The 26,907-nt window shown below is 41.8% G+C and overlaps 1 protein-coding gene across 1 annotated transcript; it reads right to left on the bottom strand.

Annotated features, from left to right (window-relative positions):
* Nucleotides 1–580: 580 nt before the first annotated feature.
* LOC306933611 (uncharacterized protein) lies at nucleotides 581–11,685 on the bottom strand (the record flags this gene model as incomplete). The annotated part of the gene is made up of 4 exons (XM_079515925.1): nucleotides 581–619; nucleotides 4,099–4,280; nucleotides 9,257–9,797; nucleotides 11,392–11,685. 4 exons carry the CDS (start codon nucleotides 11,683–11,685, stop codon nucleotides 581–583), a joined length of 1,056 nt encoding a protein of 351 aa, XP_079372051.1.
* Between the last annotated feature and the right edge of the window lie 15,222 nt (nucleotides 11,686–26,907).

Raw genomic sequence — 26,907 nt, 5'->3', positions numbered from 1 at the left:
AATAACTCACTGTGATCAGAAAACTAAGAGTGTTTAAATCTTCTATAAACTGTATGTATATTTGATTATGGAGACACTTCTCAGGTAGGCCTAGATACTTCTAGCCTGGTTAATAAACCAGACCGAATCAGCCGTTGGCAAAAAAAGAAAAGCCTGCCAGTGTTGTGTGATATTAGTCTGGCTTATTAGCCAGGCTAAGATACTTCATTATGTGCCATGCTGCAAAGCAAATGTACTCATTGTACTCTGTATAAAATACAAATATATATAGGCATACTTCTTCCCTAGTGCCATTTCACACATTTCCATTACAATTACAATTACAATGTATGCGTTTAGCAGACACTCTTAATCCAGAGCGATTTACATTACATTTACAAAAAGCATGGCAATACATCACATACATAGAAAGGGGAGGCATTGTTTCATTGTATTGAACTCAACAAGATGCTTCACACCAAAACCAGCAGTTGTTCACACTTCATCGTCCTGGAATGGGTGCGGAATGAGACTCTTCTGTACCAAGCAAGTCTAGAGTTTTGGTTTAAATCTAATCTACATGTCTAGTATCAGTGGCTTCTCAAAGCGCGTGGGGGTTGAGGACGCTGTCATTGTACAGCTGCACAACTCCTGAATCCAGTCACCAGGAGTTAATCTGCAATAAAATGTAGTCCAATCTCCCATTTGATGCCCCGTACTGAGTTCAAAGGTTATCTAAAGTCCAATAAACATAACTCATGGACCTTAAAGAAATTTAATTTTTTAATGATTACCACCGGGATACATATCCCAAAACGAATGGGTCAGCGTGATATGAACAAATGAGTGTGTGTGTGTGTGTGTGTGTGTGTGTGTGTGTGTGTGTGTGTGTGTGTGTGTGTGTGTGTGTGTGTGTGTGTGTGTGTGTGTGTGTGTGTGTGTGTGTGTGTGTGTGTGTGTGTGCGTGCGTGCGTGCGTGTATGCATTGATGTAGGCCTATGTATGTGTAAAAGGACCCCCCCTAAAATGAGAAGCTGCATCTCATGCAGAACATTGGGCCACACAACTAATAGTCTTCACGCAATGTCACCCAACACAAGACATTTTGTAAGATGTGTTTATCACTCTTCTACAGTATATAGAAAAACACCAACCTGGGTGTGCTTTTCATTAAAAGCAAATGGCCCATTGATTGATGGCTTCACAAATATTGATGTCAATATTTATTAGGGGTGGGGGGGATTTGCAAAATGTTCTAACTGAATGTATTGATTTGATTACGTGAGTAACTTTGATGTATTAATCTGATGACATGTATTCATTATCTGATGTAATGTAATGCCATGCATTGAATATTGTGTTGTACTGTTTTGGATCAGAGCAATGAGAGCATCATAGATAGGTCAGCAGCAGAAATTATGTTTGCAATACATAATATTAGCAATGAATATTTTAGAAAGGGTCCATATTTTTGCTCGTAAGGCAAAAAAAATGTATACGAAAATGTATTAATATAAAGCCATAAGCTTCCAGTGCCAACATGTGACCATGACGTAAAAAGTGAGGATACTCTTATAAAATAATGTGGTCGGCTCTTAAAAGAGCCTTTTGTGGGTATAAAGATGGAGCAGGCAGTTTACTTCTTTTTGCATTGTATGTACCCTAACCCTATGATGACTGATTATTATCAGAGCTTTCACGTTTTGATTTAACCAAAAACTAACAGACCTTTGAATAAAACTAATTCAATATCGAAAATGTATATGGAGAAACACGGTCCTCGTCCATTTTTTTCAGCAGGTAATCGATCCGCTCCGGGCCGGGCATCTCCTCTGGACAAACATACCACCCGACGGCGCGCTTTGAGTCGGGCGGGGAGAGCTGTTTCTCTGGAGAGAAACAGTTCAGTTTGTCATCACGGTCCAGGATGGAACCGGGCCGCTCTGTGGAGACACGTTCCACGGGGAGACGCGGGCAGAGAGGAGACTCCACGACCACCACACCGGTCAGGCCGGTCATCTCCCGCACCAGGCGCTGGAAGAGCAGCTTGCGGATAAGCAGGATCTCCCTCAGAGCCACTGTACCTGGACGGTAACGGTGAGGTTTCTTCACTCCACCGGTTGCCGGCGCGCTCTTACGAGCTGCCTTGGTGGCGAGCAGTTTCCTGGGCGCTTTGCCGCCGGTGGACATACGAGCGGTCTGCTTCTTAGTTCTTGCCATTGTATCTTGTCTTGTTCTCTTCCAAAGAAGTTGAGAATAGAATGCTTATTGCAGCCGCAAACTTCTGCTTTTATTTGCGCTTCTGAGACGCCGTTGTTCTCTGATTGGTCAGTGGTGAGTCCAGGCGATACCCACTCATTAATACCCACTCATCAAAATAATGAAGAGAGCGATTACATTTCAGGACCGCCTAAAATAAAGGTGGTCAATCATAGAGAAAACCTACAGGGATGCCCCCTATGTCAGCTGGTCCAGGGACTATATGCCAGGCGGTAAACCCATTGGATTTAACCAGATTATAAGAAAACAAAAAGAAAGCTATACCTGACGACTGGAAAGAGACTACCAAAAAACATAGCTAAATGGAATGCTATCTATCACTAAAAAGATAATATACATGGCTGAATACCTGAGCACGGTTTGTGTTCCTGTATGCTTTCCGTGTGTGGACATACATAAATTGTTACGTTAAACTGTGTGTGCGTGTGTGTGTGTGTGTGTGTGTGTGTGTGTGTGTGTGTGTGTGTGTGTGTGTGTGTGTGTGTGTGTGTGTGTGTGTGTGTGTGTGTGTGTGTTAGAGAGAGAGGGGGGGGAGTGGGAATGTCTCTCTCTCTCTCTCTCTCTCTCTCTCTCTCTCTCTCTCTCTCGCGACCCTTGATACAATAATAATCAATGTGTTGCGTGCCCTGGCCGTGATAATAAAGTACAAATAAAAACGAGATGATCACCTTTAGGGTAAACATATATGCCCGCCCCTATCCAACCAATCTATAAGTCTACATAAAGTGCTATCTAAGGGGGTAGTGTAAGTGCTACGGGCCATGATGGAGTCTGAAAAGGTGGGTTTTCAGACTATAGCGGAATATTGGGAGTGAGGCTGCAGTTCTGATTGTAATGGGAAGTGCATTCCATAGTTTTGGAACACCATTGCTTGATGTTCTGTGTAAAGCACATTTAATTGACTTGTTGAAATAAAATGGCTTTGCCTTTCATAGTAGCGTGCCCCCCCTCATAGTGTTATTTAGAACAAAAGGAGTCATGCAGAACATTGGGCCACACAACTAATAGTCTTCACGCAATGTCACCCAACACAAGACATTTTGTAAGATGTGTTTATCACTCTTCTACAGTATATAGAAAAACACCAACCTGGGTGTACATGCTTTTCATTAAAAGCAAATGGCCCATTGATTGATGGCTTCAAAAATATTGATGTCAATATGTATTAGGGGTGGGGGGGATTTGCAAAATGTTCTAACTGAATGTATTGATTTGATTACGTGACTAATAAAATGGCTTTGCCTTTCATAGCGTGCCCCCTAGTGTTATTTAGAACAAAAGGAGTCATAAGGCAAAAAAAATGTATACGAAAATGTATTAATATAAAGCCATAAGCTTCCAGTGCCAACATGTGACCATGACGTAAAAAGTGAGGATAGTATACTCTTATAAAATAATGTGGTCGGCTCTTAAAAGAGCCTTTTGTGGGTATAAAGATGGAGCAGGCAGTTTACTTCTTTTTGGGAGCGGCCTTCTTTGCTGCCTTGGGTTTGGCAACCTTCTTGGCTGGAGCTTGGACTTATATCGTGTTATGTAGACAACACTAGATTCGAATTGCATTGTATGTACCCTAACCCTATGATGACTGATTATTATCAGAGCTTTCACGTTTTGATTTAACCAAAAACGAACAGACCTTTGAATAAAACTAAAACAATATCGAAAATGTATATGGAGAAACACGGTCCTCGTCCATTCCACTGTTACGTTCTTAGCTTACGCATTTACTACTTTCTATGTATGTGATGTATTGCCATGCTTTTTGTAAATTTAATGTAAATCGCTCGCTCTGTACATTTGCTTTGCAGCATGGCACATAATGAAGTATCTTAGCCTGGCTAAGAAGCCCGCTGCTGCGGGCTTCTTAGCCACTTTCTTGGGGCTCTTGGCGGCCTTCTTCGGGCTTTTAGCTGCTACTTTCTTGGCGGCAGGCTTCTTGGCTTTCTTGGGTGATTTCTTGGCGGCTGCGGGCTTCTTTGCTGCCACCTTCTTGGGCTTCTTAGCTGCTGCGGGTTTCTTGACTGAAGCAGGCTTCTTTGCTTTAACTGCTTTCTTAGCAATAGGTTTCTTTACCTTCACCGCTTCTGCCTTGTTCATCTTGAAAGAGCCAGAAGCCCCGGTGCCTTTGAGCTGGACCAGGGTGCCTTTAGCGACCAGGCTCTTGACGGCGATCTTAACGCGGGACTTGTTCTTCTCAACATCGTAGCCGCCGGCAGCCAGAGCCTTCTTGACCGCAGCCAGGGACACACCGCTCCGCTCCTTGGAGGCGGACACGGCCTTGACGACCAGCTCAGCGACGCTGGGGCCGGTGTTCTTGGGTCGGGGTGGTGCCTTCTTCTTGGCGGCCTTGGCCAGTGACGGAGCTGGTGCTGGTGCGACTTCTGCCATTATTGTCTCGGATAGTAGATTGCTGTTCCTTCTCTCAAGTAAACTCTCACAGACTGATGCTGAACGCTCTGAAGGGGCTGGACTTAAACACCACATGAGAACCATGTAGAGTCAACACACAAAGGCCCTCTTCTCTCTTGTGCCACTTGTGTTTTCTCCTCGATTAAAACAAGTTATAACAAACTACTGTGTATATTATTTAATGCGACAAAGAGCTGACACACATGTGCCTTTCTATCATGAATGTATATCTAAGATGAAAGCAGTGCACTCCTTTTTAGTAATAACCTCAAAACATCACCTGTCTAGAGTCAGATCAAAGTGTTGCCTTTGTCATTTTTCTTCTAAAATATTGTAAACTATGTTCTAATAACAACAATACTCACAATCAATTTAGTAGACATTCCTGGTGACGTGATACCATAAACTATGATTTTGTTATGTCATCCGTTTTGCTATAAATATAATGTTTTCTGAACGCAGTAAACACACTCCTGTTCAAGGAAAGCATGATGGTGGAGTTGATCCCAACTTCCAATGACAGAATGCCAGCTGTTGGAAAACTTGGTTAATTTTAATTTGGACAAATAACTCACTGTGATCAGAAAACTAAGAGTGTTTAAATCTTCTATAAACTGTATGTATATTTGATTATGGAGACACTTCTCAGGTAGGCCTAGATACTTCTAGCCTGGTTAATAAACCAGACCGAATCAGCCGTTGGCAAAAAAAGAAAAGCCTGCCAGTGTTGTGTGATATTAGTCTGGCTTATTAGCCAGGCTAAGATACTTCATTATGTGCCATGCTGCAAAGCAAATGTACTCATTGTACTCTGTATAAAATACAAATATATATAGGCATACTTCTTCCCTAGTGCCATTTCACACATTTCCATTACAATTACAATTACAATGTATGCGTTTAGCAGACACTCTTAATCCAGAGCGATTTACATTAAATTTACAAAAAGCATGGCAATACATCACATACATAGAAAGGGGAGGCATTGTTTCATTGTATTGAACTCAACAAGATGCTTCACACCAAAACCAGCAGTTGTTCACACTTCATCGTCCTGGAATGGGTGCGGAATGAGACTCTTCTGTACCAAGCAAGTCTAGAGTTTTGGTTTAAATCTAATCTACATGTCTAGTATCAGTGGCTTCTCAAAGCGCGTGGGGGTTGAGGACGCTGTCATTGTACAGCTGCACAACTCCTGAATCCAGTCACCAGGAGTTAATCTGCAATAAAATGTAGTCCAATCTCCCATTTGATGCCCCGTACTGAGTTCAAAGGTTATCTAAAGTCCAATAAACATAACTCATGGGACCTTAAAGAAATTTAATTTTTTAATGATTACCACCGGGATACATATCCCAAAACGAATGGGTCAGCGTGATATGAACAAATGAGTGTGTGTGTGTGTGTGTGTGTGTGTGTGTGTGTGTGTGTGTGTGTGTGTGTGTGTGTGTGTGTGTGTGTGTGTGTGTGTGTGTGTGTGTGTGTGTGTGTGTGTGTGTGTGTGTGCGTGCGTGCGTGTATGCATTGATGTAGGCCTATGTATGTGTAAAAGGACCCCCCCTAAAATGAGAAGCTGCATCTCATGCAGAACATTGGGCCACACAACTAATAGTCTTCACGCAATGTCACCCAACACAAGACATTTTGTAAGATGTGTTTATCACTCTTCTACAGTATATAGAAAAACACCAACCTGGGTGTGCTTTTCATTAAAAGCAAATGGCCCATTGATTGATGGCTTCACAAATATTGATGTCAATATTTATTAGGGGTGGGGGGGATTTGCAAAATGTTCTAACTGAATGTATTGATTTGATTACGTGAGTAACTTTGATGTATTAATCTGATGACATGTATTCATTATCTGATGTAATGTAATGCCATGCATTGAATATTGTGTTGTACTGTTTTGGATCAGAGCAATGAGAGCATCATAGATAGGTCAGCAGCAGAAATTATGTTTGCAATACATAATATTAGCAATGAATATTTTAGAAAGGGTCCATATTTTTGCTCGTAAGGCAAAAAAAATTTATACGAAAATGTATTAATATAAAGCCATAAGCTTCCAGTGCCAACATGTGACCATGACGTAAAAAGTGAGGATACTCTTATAAAATAATGTGGTCGGCTCTTAAAAGAGCCTTTTGTGGGTATAAAGATGGAGCAGGCAGTTTACTTCTTTTTGCATTGTATGTACCCTAACCCTATGATGACTGATTATTATCAGAGCTTTCACGTTTTGATTTAACCAAAAACTAACAGACCTTTGAATAAAACTAATTCAATATCGAAAATGTATATGGAGAAACACGGTCCTCGTCCATTTTTTTCAGCAGGTAATCGATCCGCTCCGGGCCGGGCATCTCCTCTGGACAAACATACCACCCGACGGCGCGCTTTGAGTCGGGCGGGGAGAGCTGTTTCTCTGGAGAGAAACAGTGCAGTTTGTCATCACGGTCCAGGATGGAACCGGGCCGCTCTGTGGAGACACGTTCCACGGGGAGACGCGGGCAGAGAGGAGACTCCACGACCACCACACCGGTCAGGCCGGTCATCTCCCGCACCAGGCGCTGGAAGAGCAGCTTGCGGATAAGCAGGATCTCCCTCAGAGCCACTGTACCTGGACGGTAACGGTGAGGTTTCTTCACTCCACCGGTTGCCGGCGCGCTCTTACGAGCTGCCTTGGTGGCGAGCTGTTTCCTGGGCGCTTTGCCGCCGGTGGACATACGAGCGGTCTGCTTCTTAGTTCTTGCCATTGTATCTTGTCTTGTTCTCTTCCAAAGAAGTTGAGAATAGAATGCTTATTGCAGCCGCAAACTTCTGCTTTTATTTGCGCTTCTGAGACGCCGTTGTTCTCTGATTGGTCAGTGGTGAGTCCAGGCGATACCCACTCATTAATACCCACTCATCAAAATAATGAAGAGAGCGATTACATTTCAGGACCGCCTAAAATAAAGGTGGTCAATCATAGAGAAAACCTACAGGGATGCCCCCTATGTCAGCTGGTCCAGGGACTATATGCCAGGCGGTAAACCCATTGGATTTAACCAGATTATAAGAAAACAAAAAGAAAGCTATACCTGACGACTGGAAAGAGACTACCAAAAAACATAGCTAAATGGAATGCTATCTATCACTAAAAAGATAATATACATGGCTGAATACCTGAGCACGGTTTGTGTTCCTGTATGCTTTCCGTGTGTGGACATACATAAATTGTTACGTTAAACTGTGTGTGCGTGTGTGTGTGTGTGAGTGTGTGTGTGTGTGTGTGTGTGTGTGTGTGTGTGTGTGTGTGTGTGTGTGTGTGTGTGTGTGTGTGTGTGTGTGTGTGTGTGTGTGTGTGTGTGTGTGTGTGTGTGTGTGTGTGTGTGTGTGTGTGAGATGATCACCTTTAGGGTAAACATATATGCCCGCCCATATATGCCCGCCCCTATCCAACCAATCTATAAGTCTACATAAAGTGCTATCTAAGGGGGTAGTGTAAGTGCTACGGGCCATGATGGAGTCTGAAAAGGTGGGTTTTCAGACTATAGCGGAATATTGGGAGTGAGGCTGCAGTTCTGATTGTAATGGGAAGTGCATTCCATAGTTTTGGAACACCATTGCTTGATGTTCTGTGTAAAGCACATTTAATTGACTTGTTGAAATAAAATGGCTTTGCCTTTCATAGTAGCGTGCCCCCCCTCATAGTGTTATTTAGAACAAAAGGAGTCATGCAGAACATTGGGCCACACAACTAATAGTCTTCACGCAATGTCACCCAACACAAGACATTTTGTAAGATGTGTTTATCACTCTTCTACAGTATATAGAAAAACACCAACCTGGGTGTACATGCTTTTCATTAAAAGCAAATGGCCCATTGATTGATGGCTTCAAAAATATTGATGTCAATATGTATTAGGGGTGGGGGGGATTTGCAAAATGTTCTAACTGAATGTATTGATTTGATTACGTGACTAATAAAATGGCTTTGCCTTTCATAGCGTGCCCCCTAGTGTTATTTAGAACAAAAGGAGTCATAAGGCAAAAAAAATGTATACGAAAATGTATTAATATAAAGCCATAAGCTTCCAGTGCCAACATGTGACCATGACGTAAAAAGTGAGGATAGTATACTCTTATAAAATAATGTGGTCGGCTCTTAAAAGAGCCTTTTGTGGGTATAAAGATGGAGCAGGCAGTTTACTTCTTTTTGGGAGCGGCCTTCTTTGCTGCCTTGGGTTTGGCAACCTTCTTGGCTGGAGCTTGGACTTATATCGTGTTATGTAGACAACACTAGATTCGAATTGCATTGTATGTACCCTAACCCTATGATGACTGATTATTATCAGAGCTTTCACGTTTTGATTTAACCAAAAACGAACAGACCTTTGAATAAAACTAAAACAATATCGAAAATGTATATGGAGAAACACGGTCCTCGTCCATTCCACTGTTACGTTCTTAGCTTACGCATTTACTACTTTCTATGTATGTGATGTATTGCCATGCTTTTTGTAAATTTAATGTAAATCGCTCGCTCTGTACATTTGCTTTGCAGCATGGCACATAATGAAGTATCTTAGCCTGGCTAAGAAGCCCGCTGCTGCGGGCTTCTTAGCCACTTTCTTGGGGCTCTTGGCGGCCTTCTTCGGGCTTTTAGCTGCTACTTTCTTGGCGGCAGGCTTCTTGGCTTTCTTGGGTGATTTCTTGGCGGCTGCGGGCTTCTTTGCTGCCACCTTCTTGGGCTTCTTAGCTGCTGCGGGTTTCTTGACTGAAGCAGGCTTCTTTGCTTTAACTGCTTTCTTAGCAATAGGTTTCTTTACCTTCACCGCTTCTGCCTTGTTCATCTTGAAAGAGCCAGAAGCCCCGGTGCCTTTGAGCTGGACCAGGGTGCCTTTAGCGACCAGGCTCTTGACGGCGATCTTAACGCGGGACTTGTTCTTCTCAACATCGTAGCCGCCGGCAGCCAGAGCCTTCTTGACCGCAGCCAGGGACACACCGCTCCGCTCCTTGGAGGCGGACACGGCCTTGACGACCAGCTCAGCGACGCTGGGGCCGGTGTTCTTGGGTCGGGGTGGTGCCTTCTTCTTGGCGGCCTTGGCCAGTGACGGAGCTGGTGCTGGTGCGACTTCTGCCATTATTGTCTCGGATAGTAGATTGCTGTTCCTTCTCTCAAGTAAACTCTCACAGACTGATGCTGAACGCTCTGAAGGGGCTGGACTTAAACACCACATGAGAACCATGTAGAGTCAACACACAAAGGCCCTCTTCTCTCTTGTGCCACTTGTGTTTTCTCCTCGATTAAAACAAGTTATAACAAACTACTGTGTATATTATTTAATGCGACAAAGAGCTGACACACATGTGCCTTTCTATCATGAATGTATATCTAAGATGAAAGCAGTGCACTCCTTTTTAGTAATAACCTCAAAACATCACCTGTCTAGAGTCAGATCAAAGTGTTGCCTTTGTCATTTTTCTTCTAAAATATTGTAAACTATGTTCTAATAACAACAATACTCACAATCAATTTAGTAGACATTCCTGGTGACGTGATACCATAAACTATGATTTTGTTATGTCATCCGTTTTGCTATAAATATAATGTTTTCTGAACGCAGTAAACACACTCCTGTTCAAGGAAAGCATGATGGTGGAGTTGATCCCAACTTCCAATGACAGAATGCCAGCTGTTGGAAAACTTGGTTAATTTTAATTTGGACAAATAACTCACTGTGATCAGAAAACTAAGAGTGTTTAAATCTTCTATAAACTGTATGTATATTTGATTATGGAGACACTTCTCAGGTAGGCCTAGATACTTCTAGCCTGGTTAATAAACCAGACCGAATCAGCCGTTGGCAAAAAAAGAAAAGCCTGCCAGTGTTGTGTGATATTAGTCTGGCTTATTAGCCAGGCTAAGATACTTCATTATGTGCCATGCTGCAAAGCAAATGTACTCATTGTACTCTGTATAAAATACAAATATATATAGGCATACTTCTTCCCTAGTGCCATTTCACACATTTCCATTACAATTACAATTACAATGTATGCGTTTAGCAGACACTCTTAATCCAGAGCGATTTACATTAAATTTACAAAAAGCATGGCAATACATCACATACATAGAAAGGGGAGGCATTGTTTCATTGTATTGAACTCAACAAGATGCTTCACACCAAAACCAGCAGTTGTTCACACTTCATCGTCCTGGAATGGGTGCGGAATGAGACTCTTCTGTACCAAGCAAGTCTAGAGTTTTGGTTTAAATCTAATCTACATGTCTAGTATCAGTGGCTTCTCAAAGCGCGTGGGGGTTGAGGACGCTGTCATTGTACAGCTGCACAACTCCTGAATCCAGTCACCAGGAGTTAATCTGCAATAAAATGTAGTCCAATCTCCCATTTGATGCCCCGTACTGAGTTCAAAGGTTATCTAAAGTCCAATAAACATCACTCATGGGACCTTAAAGAAATTTATTTTTTTAATGATTACCACCGGGATACATATCCCAAAACGAATGGGTCAGCGTGATATGAACAAATGAGTGTGTGTGTGTGTGTGTGTGTGTGTGTGTGTGTGTGTGTGTGTGTGTGTGTGTGTGTGTGTGTGTGTGTGTGTGTGTGTGTGTGTGTGTGTGTGTGTGTGTGCGTGCGTGTATGCATTGATGTAGGCCTATGTCTACATCAAGGCCTATGTCTATGTTACCTTCACCGCTTCTGCCTTGTTCATCTTGAAAGAGCCAGAAGCCCCGGTGCCTTTGAGCTGGACCAGGGTGCCTTTAGCGACCAGGCTCTTGACGGCGATCTTAACGCGGGACTTGTTCTTCTCAACATCGTAGCCGCCGGCAGCCAGAGCCTTCTTGACCGCAGCCAGGGACACACCGCTCCGCTCCTTGGAGGCGGACACGGCCTTGACGACCAGCTCAGCGACGCTGGGGCCGGTGTTCTTGGGTCGGGGTGGTGCCTTCTTCTTGGCGGCCTTGGCCAGTGACGGAGCTGGTGCTGGTGCGACTTCTGCCATTATTGTCTCGGATAGTAGATTGCTGTTCCTTCTCTCAAGTAAACTCTCACAGACTGATGCTGAACGCTCTGAAGGGGCTGGACTTAAACACCACATGAGAACCATGTAGAGTCAACACACAAAGGCCCTCTTCTCTCTTGTGCCACTTGTGTTTTCTCCTCGATTAAAACAAGTTATAACAAACTACTGTGTATATTATTTAATGCGACAAAGAGCTGACACACATGTGCCTTTCTATCATGAATGTATATCTAAGATGAAAGCAGTGCACTCCTTTTTAGTAATAACCTCAAAACATCACCTGTCTAGAGTCAGATCAAAGTGTTGCCTTTGTCATTTTTCTTCTAAAATATTGTAAACTATGTTCTAATAACAACAATACTCACAATCAATTTAGTAGACATTCCTGGTGACGTGATACCATAAACTATGATTTTGTTATGTCATCCGTTTTGCTATAAATATAATGTTTTCTGAACGCAGTAAACACACTCCTGTTCAAGGAAAGCATGATGGTGGAGTTGATCCCAACTTCCAATGACAGAATGCCAGCTGTTGGAAAACTTGGTTAATTTTAATTTGGACAAATAACTCACTGTGATCAGAAAACTAAGAGTGTTTAAATCTTCTATAAACTGTATGTATATTTGATTATGGAGACACTTCTCAGGTAGGCCTAGATACTTCTAGCCTGGTTAATAAACCAGACCGAATCAGCCGTTGGCAAAAAAAGAAAAGCCTGCCAGTGTTGTGTGATATTAGTCTGGCTTATTAGCCAGGCTAAGATACTTCATTATGTGCCATGCTGCAAAGCAAATGTACTCATTGTACTCTGTATAAAATACAAATATATATAGGCATACTTCTTCCCTAGTGCCATTTCACACATTTCCATTACAATTACAATTACAATGTATGCGTTTAGCAGACACTCTTAATCCAGAGCGATTTACATTAAATTTACAAAAAGCATGGCAATACATCACATACATAGAAAGGGGAGGCATTGTTTCATTGTATTGAACTCAACAAGATGCTTCACACCAAAACCAGCAGTTGTTCACACTTCATCGTCCTGGAATGGGTGCGGAATGAGACTCTTCTGTACCAAGCAAGTCTAGAGTTTTGGTTTAAATCTAATCTACATGTCTAGTATCAGTGGCTTCTCAAAGCGCGTGGGGGTTGAGGACGCTGTCATTGTACAGCTGCACAACTCCTGAATCCAGTCACCAGGAGTTAATCTGCAATAAAATGTAGTCCAATCTCCCATTTGATGCCCCGTACTGAGTTCAAAGGTTATCTAAAGTCCAATAAACATAACTCATGGGACCTTAAAGAAATTTATTTTTTTAATGATTACCACCGGGATACATATCCCAAAACGAATGGGTCAGCGTGATATGAACAAATGAGTGTGTGTGTGTGTGTGTGTGTGTGTGTGTGTGTGTGTGTGTGTGTGTGTGTGTGTGTGTGTGTGTGTGTGTGTGTGTGTGTGTGTGTGTGTGTGTGTGTGTGTGTGTGTGTGTGTGTGTGTGTGCGTGCGTGCGTGTATGCATTGATGTAGGCCTATGTATGTGTAAAAGGACCCCCCCTAAAATGAGAAGCTGCATCTCATGCAGAACATTGGGCCACACAACTAATAGTCTTCACGCAATGTCACCCAACACAAGACATTTTGTAAGATGTGTTTATCACTCTTCTACAGTATATAGAAAAACACCAACCTGGGTGTGCTTTTCATTAAAAGCAAATGGCCCATTGATTGATGGCTTCACAAATATTGATGTCAATATTTATTAGGGGTGGGGGGGATTTGCAAAATGTTCTAACTGAATGTATTGATTTGATTACGTGAGTAACTTTGATGTATTAATCTGATGACATGTATTCATTATCTGATGTAATGTAATGCCATGCATTGAATATTGTGTTGTACTGTTTTGGATCAGAGCAATGAGAGCATCATAGATAGGTCAGCAGCAGAAATTATGTTTGCAATACATAATATTAGCAATGAATATTTTAGAAAGGGTCCATATTTTTGCTCGTAAGGCAAAAAAAATGTATACGAAAATGTATTAATATAAAGCCATAAGCTTCCAGTGCCAACATGTGACCATGACGTAAAAAGTGAGGATACTCTTATAAAATAATGTGGTCGGCTCTTAAAAGAGCCTTTTGTGGGTATAAAGATGGAGCAGGCAGTTTACTTCTTTTTGCATTGTATGTACCCTAACCCTATGATGACTGATTATTATCAGAGCTTTCACGTTTTGATTTAACCAAAAACTAACAGACCTTTGAATAAAACTAATTCAATATCGAAAATGTATATGGAGAAACACGGTCCTCGTCCATTTTTTTCAGCAGGTAATCGATCCGCTCCGGGCCGGGCATCTCCTCTGGACAAACATACCACCCGACGGCGCGCTTTGAGTCGGGCGGGGAGAGCTGTTTCTCTGGAGAGAAACAGTGCAGTTTGTCATCACGGTCCAGGATGGAACCGGGCCGCTCTGTGGAGACACGTTCCACGGGGAGACGCGGGCAGAGAGGAGACTCCACGACCACCACACCGGTCAGGCCGGTCATCTCCCGCACCAGGCGCTGGAAGAGCAGCTTGCGGATAAGCAGGATCTCCCTCAGAGCCACTGTACCTGGACGGTAACGGTGAGGTTTCTTCACTCCACCGGTTGCCGGCGCGCTCTTACGAGCTGCCTTGGTGGCGAGCTGTTTCCTGGGCGCTTTGCCGCCGGTGGACATACGAGCGGTCTGCTTCTTAGTTCTTGCCATTGTATCTTGTCTTGTTCTCTTCCAAAGAAGTTGAGAATAGAATGCTTATTGCAGCCGCAAACTTCTGCTTTTATTTGCGCTTCTGAGACGCCGTTGTTCTCTGATTGGTCAGTGGTGAGTCCAGGCGATACCCACTCATTAATACCCACTCATCAAAATAATGAAGAGAGCGATTACATTTCAGGACCGCCTAAAATAAAGGTGGTCAATCATAGAGAAAACCTACAGGGATGCCACCTATGTCAGCTGGTCCAGGGACTATATGCCAGGCGGTAAACCCATTGGATTTAACCAGATTATAAGAAAACAAAAAGAAAGCTATACCTGACGACTGGAAAGAGACTACCAAAAAACATAGCTAAATGGAATGCTATCTATCACTAAAAAGATAATATACATGGCTGAATACCTGAGCACGGTTTGTGTTCCTGTATGCTTTCCGTGTGTGGACATACATAAATTGTTACGTTAAACTGTGTGTGTGTGTGTGTGTGAGAGTGTGTGTGTGTGTGTGTGTGTGTGTGTGTGTGTGTGTGTGTGTGTGTGTGTGTGTGTGTGTGTGTGTGTGTGTGTGTGTGTGTGTGTGTGTGTGTGTGTGTATGTTAGAGAGAGAGGGGGGGGGGAGTGGGAATGTCTCTCTCTCTCTCTCTCTCTCTCTCTCTCTCTCTCTCTCTCTCTCTCTCTCTCTCTCTCTCTCTCTCTCTCTCTCTCTCTCGCGACCCTTGATACAATAATAATCAATGTGTTGCGTGCCCTGGCCGTGATAATAAAGTACAAATAAAAACGAGATGATCACCTTTAGGGTAAACATATATGCCCGCCCCTATCCAACCAATCTATAAGTCTACATAAAGTGCTATCTAAGGGGATAGCGGAATATTGGGAGTGAGGCTGCAGTTCTGATTGTAATGGGAAGTGCATTCCATAGTTTTGGAACACCATTGCTTGATGTTCTGTGTAAAGCACATTTAATTGACTTGTTGAAATAAAATGGCTTTGCCTTTCATAGTAGCGTGCCCCCCCTCATAGTGTTATTTAGAACAAAAGGAGTCATGCAGAACATTGGGCCGCCGCCACACAACTAATAGTCTTCACGCAATGTCACCCAACACAAGACATTTTGTAAGATGTGTTTATCACTCTTCTACAGTATATAGAAAAACACCAACCTGGGTGTACATGCTTTTCATTAAAAGCAAATGGCCCATTGATTGATGGCTTCAAAAATATTGATGTCAATATGTATTAGGGGTGGGGGGGATTTGCAAAATGTTCTAACTGAATGTATTGATTTGATTACGTGACTAATAAAATGGCTTTGCCTTTCACCCCGGTGAGATGTCTTTACTTTCCGGGGTGAGCTGTCTTCACTTTCTGACATTGCGGGGTGAGTTGTCTGTACTTTCCGTGGCACCCATTACAGTAGGCATAATTCAATTTCGGATCTAACTATCGGTTCCTACAGACGTGCGCAGTCACGGCTAATTATTTATTTATTTAACAGTAAAATCCGGTGAAACACTTGTAAGGAGTAGAGCGTCTCTCTCTCTCTCTCTCTCTCTCTCTCTCTCTCTATGCAGCATTGAGGAGGGGGGGGGGGGTCGTTTGTGGATAATGTTTGCGCTTCAAAGGCAGAGTCTGACGGCTGTACAAAGTTGCTAATTAGGTCACATTCCCACCTAATACTTCGGTAGACTCGATGCGAATGGGAGGAGAATTGGGACTTCTTGCATATTTAATTTGCTGCGGTTTGCCTTCACACTGTCATCCGCAGCTATTGGAAACGCAGCAGGGGGGACCTTTATCAATGTGTTCCATTCATAAACTATAGCCTACACAGTGAAATCTATGGTGATCAAAATTTCAAATTATACTCATAACGTGCATGTGTCGTGCCGTCTGGGACTGGAAACACCCCCCCCCCCCCCCTCTCTCTCTCCCTCTCTCTCTATACGCACGCAGCCACAGCCACGCACTGTTCTTTTGGGCATGGAAGGAACAGCGCTGAGCGCACTGATATAACACCAGCGCAAAATGTTTACAAGTTTATCGAGATGAAAGTCCCTACTCCCCAGTCCCCACACAGTGACAGCACTCCATGTTTACGGCACGCACAGACAGACAGACAGAATATTCTGTAGTGTAGGCTATAATACACTGCAGTGTTTGTATATGTGTTTCCTTAAGCAATTGATTAATGTACTCGTCCTAATTTAATTTCGATCAGGGCTTCAGTATCCTCATTCGACCACGTCTATCCACGGTAACGGGACATCTTTGCGCTGCGTAAAATATGCCTTCTCCGTCTCCAACTGTGTTCAGCTCCTCACCCGCCACATTGTTTGCTTCATTTCCTTTATTTACTGCGGATTGCATTCACACCTCCACCGAATCGTAATCAAGTGCGATTGGAAGCGAAGTGAAACCCCCGTTTTTGCGGGTTCTTTGATACGCATTAGGATTCAAATGAGCCTTCACACCTGCCAAACGAAGTGCACTTTCTGACAATGCGCAGCAGGATTCGTTTTAATCGCAGCAAAGCTTTCTGGTGTGAATGTCACCTTAGACGCACAACGGACGCATGATCAATCAAAGCATGACTTGGAAAGGAACGATCTGACCATCATGGACATGCTAACTCTCGCTTCTGAAGTGAATGCCCCAGTGTGGAGATGAGCACACTGCACTGCACAACTTTTGACCAAAATGGGACAGCACACTGCACTGCACACAGCACAACTTTTTTCTTTCTTTTTGTAGATATGACAACTTTTTAGTGCACAACTTTTGACCAAAATGGGACAGCACACTGCACACTGCACTGCACACAGCACAACTTTTTTCTTTATTTTTGTAGATATGACAACTTTTTAGTGTTTTTGTAGCAAACTGATGTTTTTTTTTTTTTTATGACAACTTTTTACTATATTTTTTAGTTTACATTTTTTCTATACTTAACTTTTTTCTATATTTTTTTGTACAAACTGATGTTTTTCTAAACTTTTGATGTTTACCTTTTTTTTATATTTTTTGTACAAACTGCTGTTTGAACTTTGTTTACAATGTTTCTATATTTAAATAAACTACATTACATTTGACCGTACATTTGACTCTTGTGTTATATTCTTGTGAAATATTCAGTAAAGTATAGCTCAAAGGCTACATATTCAGTCAGACTTTTGGTGAGTTGTCCTGACAACTCACCCCTAAACGTGAAGACATCTCACCCCGAAAGTGGCCAAAAGTGAAGACATCTCACCCCGGAAAGTGAAGACATCTCACCCCTAAAAAAGCAGGGGTGAGATGTCTTCACGTTTAGGGGTGAGTTGTCTGGACAACTCACCAAAAGTGGCTTTAGGGGTGAGTTGTCTTGTTACCCCTGATACCATCAAGGTGATTTTATCACTTTTCACAACCAGGTTATTTTCTGTAAGACGACCGGTACACTGGTATTCACCACTGTCCCTTGTGCTGTATGACGTTGTTTGAATTAATACAAAAGGATTCTGACCAGAGTAGCTGTAAAAGGAAGCTTTATCTTTGCCTATTGTATAAGACCAGTCACTCTGCTCTCCTTCTCTCATGTCACATGTGAACGTAACAGTCTCTCCAGTAAATGCTGGGTTGGGCAGAACGGTCAGAACAGCTGGAGGTCTCTCTACACAAACACATGGATCAATAATGTATTATGAATCTACAGCAACACATTGTGGAATAAAGTGGGATGTAGTGTAGTTGTGAAATAGTGTTTATAACTCACCAGAGACAGTGATAGAAATTGAGTTGCTGTACTGTGTGTAGTATGGTGGGTCTCCTCTCCCTCCTCGACACCGGTATTGTCCACTCTCTGAGACACTGGTGGGCCTGAATGTGTAGGTTGATCCATCGGTCACCTTCACTGGTATAGACTTTCTGTCCCAGTAGATGTTCCATGAAGCTGTGCTGTCTTCCACAGTACAGGCGAGAGTCACACTGTCAGATACCAGTACACTGGTTCTGTCTGATACCAGTGTAGACGTTGGTTTAGCTGTGTGGTTTATGACAGAGAAAGAAAATCACACTAGCGTGAAGTGAGGGGCACTCTTATCATCATCCATCATCACATTCCGTGCTCAGCCAATCAAATCATCATATTCCGTGGTACAAAGCCACAAAGCTGTGCATAGGAGGGCCCTCAAAAAAACGAAATAAATATTATTTATTTCACAAAAAAATACAATCTCAGGACAAGTGTTTTTTTTTAAAAACACGCACGCACGCACGCACGCACGCACGCACAATACCACCCCCTCTGCCCTGAAGCACTGCTGATTATCAAGTCCCATTTCCCATCCTTACATTCATCTCTTTATGGCTACAGTCCCATAGTTAAACCATCATATTAATGTTGTAAATGATCATGAACATAATGCCAGTGAGTAAGTGATGATCTGACTTACCTGATACCATCAAGGTGATTTTATCACTTTTCACAACCAGGTTATTCTCTGTAAGACGACCGGTACACTGGTATTCACCACTGTCCCTTGTGATGGTTGGCGTTATTTTAAATACATAAGGATTCTGACCAGTGTAGCTGTTAAAGTTAGCACCATTTCTGTCTATTGCTGCTTTGCATAAGACCAAAGCTTGCTTTCTCCCATGTCACATGTGAACGTAACAGTCTCTCCAGTAATTGCTGGGTTGGGCAGAACGGTCAGAACAGCTGGAGGTCTCTCTACACTGGACCATGCAGTGGAATATAGTGGAACATAGCAGTGGGTGTGGTTTTCTGGTTCCACTGAAAAACCGACCATTCATTTTTCCCATAGAGATTTACACATTAATGTGTGTGACATTTAATAAAGACAATAGACAATAGAATAAATTAATCTTCACCTTGACTGAGTCCACAGGAGAGGAAGCTGCTCAGCACTGAAACACATTTGATGAGACAATATAAAGCTCTGCATAAAATATTTTTTAAGTTTAATGAGTCATAAATAATGAACACCAACATAGACCTGCAAGTTCAATAAGAACAGAGTAGCAATAACTTAAAGTGATATTTGACTTTAAAACACTTCTGGGGCCATTTTAATCCAGTCTGGCTTTTGTGTTCACCCCAGACAGTTTTCAAGTTGCTTGCTAAGTCCTGCCCGATGCGGGAGCTAACTATTTCCGTAGACAACGCCCTGGTAACGTCTGTCCCAACAGCCAGGAACCTTGGTGTTGTCCTGGACAGTCAGCTCTCGTTCAAAACTCACATCACAGCTGTCACTCGATCCTGTAGGTTCACACTCTATAACATACGACGAATTAGACCGTTCCTCACCCAGGAATCATCCCAGCTCCTAATCCAGACAACAGTCCTGTCAAAACTTGACTATTGTAACTCTCTCCTTACTGGCCTACCGGCATGTGCACTGAAGCCTCTCCAACTGATCCAAAATGCCGCAGCTCGCTTGGTCTTCAACCAGCCAAAATTCTCACATGTCTCCCCCCTGCTCCGCTCCCTGCACTGGCTCCCGGTCGCTGCCCGCACAGAATACAAAACTCTGATGTTGGCATTTAAAGCAACCAAAGGTATGGCTCCCCCATATCTTGCCAGCATGATTGAACCCTACAAACCCTCCCGCGCACTCAGATCAGCCAACGCAGGGAAGCTGGAAGTACCCTCACTAAAAACGCCGGGACAACGCTCCACACGTCCCAAACTCTTCTCCCTTCTGGCCCCAAAACTGTGGAATGCACTTCCCGTTGCAATCAGAACTGCAGCATCACTCCCGATCTTCCGCCGTAGTCTGAAAACCCACCTTTTCAGACTCCATCATGGCCCATAGCACTTACCCTACCCCCCTTAGACAGCACTTCTTAGACTTATATAGCATTTGAAACAGACTTATAGCATGTCATGTAGACAGCACAATAAGTGCATTGTATGTAGTCATAGCACTTCATAGTATATAGTGTATAGTAGTCATAGCACTTCATAGTATATATGTACAGCATAGTATAGCATATATGTGTAGTTTATATGTATAGTGTCATTATATAGATATGTTCTAGTTATAGTTTATATGTATAGTGTCATTATATAGATATGTTCTAGTCACGTTCTTAGCTTACGCATGTTTCGCGATAAATGCTTTTTTACATATGTGATGTATTCCCATGCTTTTTGTTCTTGCTTATTGTAAGTCGCTCTGGATTAAGAGCGTCTGCTAAATGCCTAAATTGTAAATTGTAAATTGATTCAATATTTAGATATTTTATATTGATTTAATCAGATCTTATCAATGGACTGTCATGTTGAGGAGTACCCATAGAGTGCTACTTTCACTAGCTACTACATATCATATTACCCACTCCTATTACCCTTAGGAGAGATAACAGGCAAACATTCACAACATTCTCTAATTGTGTAGACTTTATGTAGTGATGACTGCAGATGTTTAACCCATTCTGCGGGATCCTCTTTTGGTGTTTTAACTAAGCATTATGTTATACTTTAGCTATTGAAAAATAGCAGATCTACAAGCTCGTAGCGCGCCACCGAGTGGCGCGCTACGAGCTTGTAGGTCTGCTATTTTTGAAAAATCGTGAAAATGCGGCACAAATCTTTGAATATATATTCTTTCAGAGCGAACCTTTTTTTATTTCGACGTCAGGCCTGAATGGGTTAACAAGGGTCCATTTGGTTTGGTTTCATGTTACGCTCTCAAGAGTTAAAGATCTAATAATAACCAGGGTCAATTTGGTTTCCAGCTACCATCATTGACAGCTGGGGACCACCTGGAACCCCCTCAAGGACCACTGGTAGAAAACCACTGTGTCTCTGTGCTGTACAGAGACACAAAAAATACCTTTTTTTATCCAAGGCACCCTGAATGACATTGTTACATTATAGATGGAACCTTACATACGAGGACAACTTGATAGTAGTTTCCATTATGACAGAAAATAACGTCATACTTGACATTTAACCACTTGAACCCCAGCGTCCTTTTTCTGGAGGGAAAATTCACCAAAAATAGCAGATCTACAAGCTCAGTGTAGATCGGCTGGTTTTGTCGAGGGGTTTTGGTGGTCCGTTTTACTAATTAAAGCGGTTAAACCAAAGAGATATTATTGATTAATTACAAATATTATCAAAGTGTGCTGAGGCAGCCCTGGATTGCGTCACGGCACTCACTTTAAGAACCACTGATCTATCCATTGATTATGGTATACAATAGAGGAAGAGACTAGATGGTGTCTCTGTACTGTACAGTTACATCATCGCTGATTACTTTGGCCTGTTGTTTAGGTTTTTATATAGAGTAAATTAAAATGTAGAAATGATAAATATTTTCACGATTTTTCAAAAATAGCAGACATACGAGCTTGTAGATCTGCTATTTTTCAATAGCTAAATTATAACATAATGTTTAAAACACCAAAAGGGGTTCCCGCCCAGAAGTAAAGATTTACAAATAGCACTAATTTCTAAAGTGCAGCCACATCAATGGAGTGGTTCAAATAGTAGTTCAATTGAGCCACTAGTAATAATATAATATAAATGATTAACCCTTTTTATAAAATTATAAAAATATAAACCCTGAGCTGGAGTCGAACCCCGATCTCCAACTCAGGGTGCTAAACGTTACAATACTCACAGAGGAGAATGCAGGGCAGATTAGGCTCCATTTTCTGCTGTGATGGACAGCTCTGAATAACCTTATTCGTGCTGTTCACAGTACACTGAGAGAGAGAGAGAGAGAGAGAGAGAGAGAGGGAGGGAGAAAGAGAGAGAGTCTTGCATGTCATGCCATGAGCTCAGCATGTTATTTTAACTTAAAGAACTCAGATGAGTGGGGAAGTGAACGGCCACAACGTACAACAACTATTACGCAAAATGTCCGTTGACTCACTGACGAAAACTAAATAAAAAACTAAATGAAATCCGAGCCACCATGACTACAACTAAATATATTGACAATTTCGTCAACTAAAAAACAGGTTAAAAGGATGGACTATAGTGTAGAAGAGATTCAATAGAACTAAGACAAGTTATTTTATGGTATTTTGCATACTGAAAATAGCATGTTTTCAACAAGCAACCAAGTGTAAAATCCAACTGTAAGATCAGCCATTACAACTTCATCAAGGCCCGAGGACGGTGGTAAAGGCTCTGTCTCTCTCTCTCTGTCTGTCTGTCTGTCTGTCTGTCTGTCTGTCTGTCTGTCTGTCTGTCTGTCTGTCTGTCTGTCTGTCTGTCTGTCTGTCTGTCTGTCTGTCTGTCTGTCTGTCTGTCTGTCTCTCTCTCTCTCTCTATATATATATATATATATATATATATCTCACTCTCTCTCTCTCTGTCTGTCTCTATATCTCTCTCTCTCTCTCTCTCTCTCTCTCTCTCTCTCTATATATATATATATATATATATATATATATCTGTCTGTCTCTATATCTCTCTCTATCTCTCTCTCTCTCTCTCTATCTCTCTCTCTCTCTCTCTCTCTCTCTCTCTCGACTAAAGACTATGCATTTCCTGTACTATCCAATAATCTACATTTCCAATAAGTGTAAAATGTGGTTCACTGTGGAAGGTAAAGGGGAGACACTTTGTTGTGAAGGGCCCTTCACGGTGCCTGCCGGTCAGAGAGAGTTACTGGTCAAATAGCCTTCATCAGGACCTGTTGTCTGTCACTACGTTAACGTCACTGGAAAGAAAGATGGCTCACCATGCGGTGTAGCTACTGTAGGGCCTGACAACTTAAAGGGGATGTGGTTTTGTAAATAAAATTACATAGTTATAGTTTATATGTATAGTGTCATTATATAGATATGTTCTAGTCACGTTCTTAGCTTACACATGTTTCGCGATAAATGCATTTTACATATGTGATGTATTCCCATGCTTTTTGTTCTTGCTTAATGTAAGTCGCTCTGGATTAAGAGCGTCTGCTAAATGCCTAAATTGTAAATTGTAATTGTAAATTGTGGTTGTGTTAATGAATTGTGTTTGAGGTGGTTTCCTGCCTCTCTTTTGTAATGCTAAAAGGAACAGAAAAGCAACAAAAAGTGTATTAGACAAAGTGATGAAGTAAAATGATCACTTGTACGATGTAGGTAAATATGAATAGAAACATATATATTGTATGTTGTAGGATTGGTGGACTGAAGTTGAGTATAATGTTATATATACAGTATACATAAGTGCAGTGGTAAGCAACAGTATTTGGGTAGAGGAAGTGACGCAGGAGACATTTTAGAGTAGACTATATATGACATTTATATAACCAGTTTAATGACCAGATGTGTGTCAGAACATCTGAACAGTTAGTTAAAGTATGAAGGAGCACATCTGCAGGAAGCAGTAACATAGTGCAGGGTTTCTCTAAGTGGCTGCCGTGGCACCCTAGGCTGACCAATCAGAGCCCACTGGAATCTGTTTGTAAACGCCCCTTAGAAATACATCTTCCACACCGAAGTTCTATGCATTAGTCTAAAGTTGTTATGCTCAGTAGATCAAATGGCGACCAAAAGCTCACCTCTTTCTATTTGGCAGGTGAAGTCTTAGAGGTTGTAAAAAAATACTTGGGGCACATAATCAGGGAAGATCTATATGTGATGATGATGATGATGTGCAGCGCCAGTGCTGTAAGCTATATGGGCAAGCCAACATGCTGGCACAAAAGTTTCATATGTGTACAGACAATGTTAAAATAGCACTTTTTAAAAACTACTGCACTACTGCTTTTAGAATCTTCCTGAAACTCCCAAGATGGACCAGTGCAAGTGAAATGTTTGTGACTAGTAATGTACCCACCTTTCATGCTGTACTGAGGAATGTCATGTTTAGATTCATGTGTAGACTGAAGGAATCAAATAATGTATTAATTATGGCCTTAACAGGGATCACACAATTTACAATTACAATTTAGGCATTTAGCAGACGCTCTTAATCCAGAGCGACTTACATTTAGCAAGAAGTCACAGAGTCATACAATATTTTCCTCATGTTTCTGGAAACACTGGAGGCAATGTTTATATGTTTTATATGTAAGGACTGTCTGGAGTGAAAATAGAGAACCCCCCATTGGAGCATTGGAGTCTAGACGCTGGTGGTGGCAGCTGAGCAGATGAACCTCCTTCCTTCTCGACACTAGATGACAAGGTGGAGTTGGGGATGGAGGTGGGTTGCCTGTTAAAAACTGAAAAGAGAATGGCAAGTGTCAGAGGCAGTGATATTTAAAGGCAGAGTCAAATCACCTGCTGCAAAGTGCTTGGATTTGTGAACGGATTTTGACAGTGTGGGAACAGAAATGACGAGCTATGATAGTGCTGAAAGGCCGAATGAAAGCGTTGGTTTAGATCTTCCTTATTGAGCCTTCGCTAAAAGCTACATATCGAGATGGAGTCCCAGTCGGTCTGCAGCAGTGGGCCGCAACCTTTTCATGCCGTGACCCTTCCAGACTAATCATAATTATGTGAACTGGGGACCCTCCAAAATAATCATATTTGAACTGGGGACCCCCCCAAAATAATCATATTTGAAATGGGGACCCTCCAAAATAATCATATTTGAACTGGGGACCCCCAAAAATAATCATATTCGAACTGGGGACCCCCCAAAATAATCATATTTCAAAGTCAAAGTCGTACGATTTGTCACACACGTTACCGCAGTAAAATGTGTTCTCCTATCTGGTTTGAACTGGTGGCCCTCCAAAATAATCACATTTGAACTGGGGACCCCCCAAAATAATCATATGTGAACTGGGGACCCCCCAAAATAATCATATTTGAACTGGGGACCCCCCAAAATAATCATATTTGAACTGGGGACCCCCCAACATAATCATATTTTAACTGGGGACCCCCCAAAATAATCATATTTTAACTGGAGACGAATTTGAAGTTCTCGAGTTACGTGGATTACAGACATTACAATACGTAGTACTTACCGGTATTTGATGCATTCTTTGTAAGATAAGGAGTCATGTTGTTAGAGGGTGGTCTTTAGAGGAGACTCATGGCATGCTAAAACAAACCAGTAACAATTAGAGTAAATCGACGATCAAAATGCTGATTAAAGACTATTAACGGGTTAATAATCTAGTGGTGATTACAAGTATTTGAGGAGTTTCGCTTCTTTATATAGAATCTCTTTGGTCTTACTGAAACAGACATGTAAAGTAAGTGAGCCCAGTGTCCATGACATCATGGACACTTTTGATTAAAAAAAAGAACAGGAAAGTTCTTCTCGTCTCCCAAACGCAAAATGGGTGAAGTGTCCCTTTAATGCTTTGTACAACACCATGAAGTCCCTTGTGGTCCATTTTGAAGAAGCTTTTGCACCCCTCTGTGGAGAATCAATGCTACTACATGGAACAGTGTTACCATGTAAAATCAAATCACACCCATTCACATTGTTTCAATACAACACCATGATAGTTCCCATAACTCATACACTGACACAACATAAGACAGGAACGCCCATAAACGTCACATCCGGTGTTAGCCTGGGGTAAGAATTTGCTATGGCTGCCAATGCAACTTGGTCCAATCCTTAATCACATACGGACAAACATCTATGCCGATGCTATCTAATTTGCGGAGGTAGCGTGCCTTGTCCAAGGGCAACAGATCTTTCAACGTATGGCATTGCAAATACGTTTGATAATTGCTACTCTGCTCAATATTGTTTTGAAAATGCCGCAAATTGCATTGCAGTGAACGAGAGCAAATCACAACTTCCCCCGGGGGTGGGCGGAGTCACAGCTTTTTAAGCTGATTACGCAGTGGTGTCAGTGTATATAGCATGTTGGTTAACAATAGCTGTTTTAAAAGTAAATTTACTTTCAGTACAATCTTGAGATATGTGTACTTTACACTAGTATTTCCAATTTCCCATACTTTCATTTCTGGTCCACTACATCTCTAGTCTACTGGAAATTCCATGAACCCAGAAATGGTGATTAATGTAAACTTTTATGATAGAAATGTTATCTATAGGCCTAATGGATGAAATTCAGCTTGGTTGCTAAAAGTTGCACGTTGAGCAATTTGAGTTATTAATTAGCATAATATGTGACCATACCATTAATTTTCATAATATGTTACCATACCAGTATGGTCACATATTATGCTAATAACTCAAATTGCTCATCGTGCAACTTTTAGCAAACAAGCTAAAGTTTACATTAAACAACATGTCTGGGTCTAACATGGGACCTATGGGGGCTTCCAGTAGACTACTCGGATACAAATATTGTACTTTTACTCCACCTCATTTATTTGAAAACTTTAGTTACTAGTTAGTAGATTTGGATTATTATTACAAAACATACATTAACCACTTCAGCCCTATATACATTTCGGCTATTTATTTGAAAACTTGAAATGAGACATTCTGCATAATGAGTAATTTTTATTTCGGTTCTACTAAGTACATTTGATGCC

Source organism: Electrona antarctica, assembly GCF_951216825.1.
Source record: "Electrona antarctica genome assembly, chromosome: 2".
Classification (NCBI taxonomy): Eukaryota; Metazoa; Chordata; class Actinopteri; order Myctophiformes; family Myctophidae; genus Electrona; species Electrona antarctica.
The sequence above is the reverse complement of the archived record's forward strand: the minus strand, read 5'-3'. Positions and strand labels throughout refer to the sequence as shown.